General features: G+C 34.0%; 1 protein-coding gene across 1 annotated transcript; it reads left to right on the plus strand.

The window, feature by feature from the left end:
* The first annotated feature begins 265 nt into the window (after positions 1 to 265).
* Positions 266 to 4,062, plus strand: LOC136203043 (carotenoid 9,10(9',10')-cleavage dioxygenase 1-like). Its single transcript, XM_065994081.1, has 12 exons — positions 266 to 448; positions 549 to 689; positions 762 to 864; positions 1,379 to 1,644; positions 1,735 to 1,914; positions 2,026 to 2,104; positions 2,537 to 2,618; positions 2,694 to 2,756; positions 2,832 to 3,301; positions 3,391 to 3,455; positions 3,535 to 3,693; positions 3,775 to 4,062. Exons 1-12 carry the CDS (start codon positions 353 to 355, stop codon positions 3,922 to 3,924), a joined length of 1,854 nt encoding a protein of 617 aa, XP_065850153.1. The 5' UTR covers positions 266 to 352; the 3' UTR covers positions 3,925 to 4,062.
* Positions 4,063 to 4,274: the final 212 nt, after the last annotated feature.

Here is a 4,274-nt window from a genome sequence, read left to right on the forward strand (position 1 = left end):
TATGTTATATATTTTTTTTTTTTTTTTTTTGAACCATGGTTACACTCTTTTTTTTTAGTTAGAAGACTAGATTAACACTCTTAATAAAAATATAAAATTTCATCAAAAAAAAATATATAGAATTAAATTTGTCCCTTATATGATTATGGATAACAAAAGTTGAGGGGATATTCGTTTATTTTTCTGTAAAAGGAGCGTCAGCAATTTGAAGAGGTGATTGTAAAATCCGTTTGACTTGATTAAGAAAGTGATTGGACATATCAATTCCAATTTTGGGAATCAAGTCATTATTTATAGGTTGTCATGTCAACAACTGGAAGAGCACAAGAAGAAGCCGTACTTCCTCTCCACAATGTCCATGTCCTCCCCATTTCCATTTCAACTCAATTGCTCCCTTTTTCACAGATTTTCTACTCTCAAATCCACGCTCTTCTCTTCTTCGATCAAGGTCCGCAACTTAATTATTCATCTCTCTCTTTATTTTTCTGTTTCTGAATTCTGAATTCTGAATTGTTTTTTGTTTGGCCTATTCATTGATTACATTGCAGGTGCCGTTGCCGAGAGATGTGCAGCTTTTTCCTCTTCGACTGGATGTCTCCAAAACTGCCAAAAACACTTGTTTGAAACTATTGGATGCTTTTGTTGATTCCATGTTCCAGTTTGTTCATCAACCATTGCTACCATCCCAGGTAGCTATATTTGATCAGGAGATTTAGTATTAATACTGATTCAAATTTCATATACTGAGTATGCAAATGCAGAGTAACTTTGCTCCGGTGGATGAACTGAAGGAAGTAGTTGTAGTCACCCAAATTGAAGGGAATGTTCCAGATGATTTTTCAGAGGGTGTCTATATAAGAAATGGTATGCATACATCTTCTGGAACTGGATTTATGGTTTTAGCTATTAATATTTCTCCAAAATCCAAACGGATACTGCTTCTCCATTTTAACCTTTGCTCTGTTTCTTCTATATATCTTTATATTACGTACTTGTTTTCTTCTGAATAGACATACCTACAATACAATTGAAAGAATTGGCTTAATGAGACACAACTTTTTATATTCATCCTAATTAGATTCATAATCCTGGAAAAGGCCAATTCAACAAAACAACTACTTACAATAAATTACTACTATTTTACATTGTAGTAACCTTCTTTTCAAATTGTAAAAAATACACTTTTAAATGTCAATGAAATAGACATTTCGTATTTGATTCAAAGAAAAATGATTCAGAATTTCCCTCCAAATGACAGCTAAGATAAGGATAGAATCAGCTACATCACATGCAATTCTATAATAGCATACCCCTCAAGATGAAGATGGAGCTGAGGTTAATCTCATCTTGTTCAAAACAAAAATCATCTGTTTTGCAGGACCAAATCCATTATTCGGAGGATTAAGATCGGCAGTGTCGGTATTCGGAACATCAAATGAGATATGGGTAGAAGGAGAAGGAATGGTTCATGCTTTATATTTTGATAAAGCTAGTGATGAAATTGGAAGTTGGAGTGTGTACTACACTAATAGATATGTGGAAACAGAGACATTGAAGATAGAAAAACAAAGAAACAAGCCATTATTTCTGCCTGCAATTGAAGGCAATTCAGCAGCTATCATTTCAGCTTACTTGCTCAATATGGTAACACTAAGCATGATTAACTGATCATATATAATCTCCCCATTTGTATGTATCATCTAATTAATGAGAATTTTATTATATCATATCCAGTTGCGATTCGGAAAAGTGAACAAATATCTGAGCAACACAAATGTGTTTGAGCATGGTGGCAAGTTCTATTCAATTGCTGAACATCATATTCCTCAGGAAATTGACATCCTCACCCTCAAAACATTAGGAAATTGGGATGTCAATGGATCCTGGAATCGACCTTTTACTAGCCATTCCAAGGTTTATTCTCTACTAATCATATTATAATTATATATAGAGAGAGAGCACTCAAACTAAGATAATTAAGGTAATTAATATCAACTGATGCAATTTTTTATTTTGATGTTGCAGAGAGCTCCAAACACAGGAGAACTGGTTATAATAGGGGTGGATGGAACTAAACCTTTTCTTGAATTAGGAGTAATTTCAGGTACATACTCTTATATAAGTTCTTCTGCATTATGAAAATATAATTTTGGATAAAGGTCAATTTGCACCTTAAATTTGGTTTGTAAGATTGATTTGATCCAAAATGAATTTTAGCCACCAATTTAGTTTAACAGCTTGCTACACATGTCTATTTTTGGACATTTTATACTATGTTATGGGAGTTTTAAGTAGGTATACTATTTGTAATTCTCAACACCATTTGTGTGGGTTCCGCCCGCAATAGTGAATCCCACACATAACTTTTAAAATTGTGTGTTTTCATTGGTAAATCCTAAGTGGTGAATCCCATAACATAACATGGTATAACTTCTCATATTTGTGATGTTGATACGTAATGTTTATGACCGAATACTACTGGTTAAGTTGAATGGTGAATGAAATGAATTTATGAGTTATTCGTTGAAATAATCAGCTGATGGAAAGAGATTGATACATAAAGTGGATCTCAAATTGAATAGGTGCACCCTTTGTCACGATCTCGGGGTTACTGAGAGGTAATGGATTAACTTAATAAGATAATGAGTTAAATTGTAGCCATTAATGTAATCCAAGGGTGGAAATGCATGCAGGTACAATGTGATAATGGATTTTCCACTCACATTAGACGTACAAAGGCTTGTTAGAGGTGGCCCGTAAGTTTTTTGATTTAAAGTTGAAATTGTTATATAACAATATGAAATGTTGATGGAATAGCAATAGTAATGCAGGTTAATAAAGTATAACAGGGAAGAATATGCAAGAATCGGAATAATGCCTCGCTATGGAGATGGTGAGTCAATCAGATGGTTTGATGTGCAACCTTATTGTATTTTCCACATCCTAAATTGTTTCGAGGATAATCATGATGAGGTTGTGGTTTGGGGGTGCAAGGCACTTGATTCAATAATACCTGGACCTGATATGGGCTTAAACAAACACCACTGGTTTTCGACTAGGTTTAAGCACCCCTATATTAATGATCAACATTCTTCTACAAATGGAGAAGAAGCAGAAGGATCATTATTCAGTCGTTGTCATGAATGGAGATTAAATATGAAAACTGGAGAGGTTAAGGAAACATATCTCTCTGGCTTTCAATTTTCTATGGATTTTCCTATCATTAATGGACTTTTCACTGGTCTTAAGAATCGATTTGGATACACACAAATTCTTCATTCTCAGGCCAGCTCTATCTCAGGTATACCATATATATATGTCTCTTCTTCAAAGTGCCTACCTATAATTATTAGAATCTTAACTTTAAAAAAAAAAAAAAATCATTTCCAGGGATGGCAAAATATGGAGGTCTAGCCAAATTATACTTTGAAGAGCTACACCAAAACTGCAATTTGGTAATTCAGGGGTTAATCAGATATATTCTTAAAGTTTAAGTATATAATGTAACTGAATTTATATGTTAATTTGTGGTAGGGAGATAACCAATTTGAAGAAATAATTAAGGTGGAGTACCATAAATTTGATAAAAACACATTCTGCACCGGAGCTGCTTTTGTTCCTAAAACAGGTGCTGATGAAGATGATGGTTGGATCATCACTTTTGTACATAATGAAGATACTAATATCTCTAAAGTAAGTGTTCTCAATCTCTAATACCAATTTATATAAATTAAATTATATAAAATTACGTAAATGCATTTGGTGCACGTGCAGGCATATATAATAGACACAAAAAACTTCAGCAGTGAACCGGTGGCCAAAATCACATTGCCCAGTAGAGTCCCTTATGGTTTTCATGGAGCTTTCATGCCAATCACATTGCCCAAACTAAAACACCAATTGCCTGAAAATGAGTGCCTTTAACTATGTGTCTCTTTAGTTTAATTGTTAATATCTACTACTTATATATATATATACGTGGAGAGAGATTTGTTGTTGTCATTAGTTGATAGAAATTAGTTACTTGCAATAAATATTTTCTCAATTCTAACCAAACATGTGAGAGAAACTATATAAGGGTTACAGAAAATACGATTGGAATGAACAGAAATCGAGCTGTGCCGTGGCGGTTGCCACTGCTTTGAAAGCGATTTCGGCAGACCGAGGTGCAATCTGTAATTTCGGTCGCTCCCCAAGGTTAACACAGAAGCCTTCGAACCTGTGCACTCAAGGTCGAAGATAATAGAACAGCAAAAGGTTATTTTAAGTGCCCA

This window comes from Euphorbia lathyris, chromosome 8 (genome assembly GCF_963576675.1).
Source record: "Euphorbia lathyris chromosome 8, ddEupLath1.1, whole genome shotgun sequence".
Taxonomy (NCBI): Eukaryota; Viridiplantae; Streptophyta; class Magnoliopsida; order Malpighiales; family Euphorbiaceae; genus Euphorbia; species Euphorbia lathyris.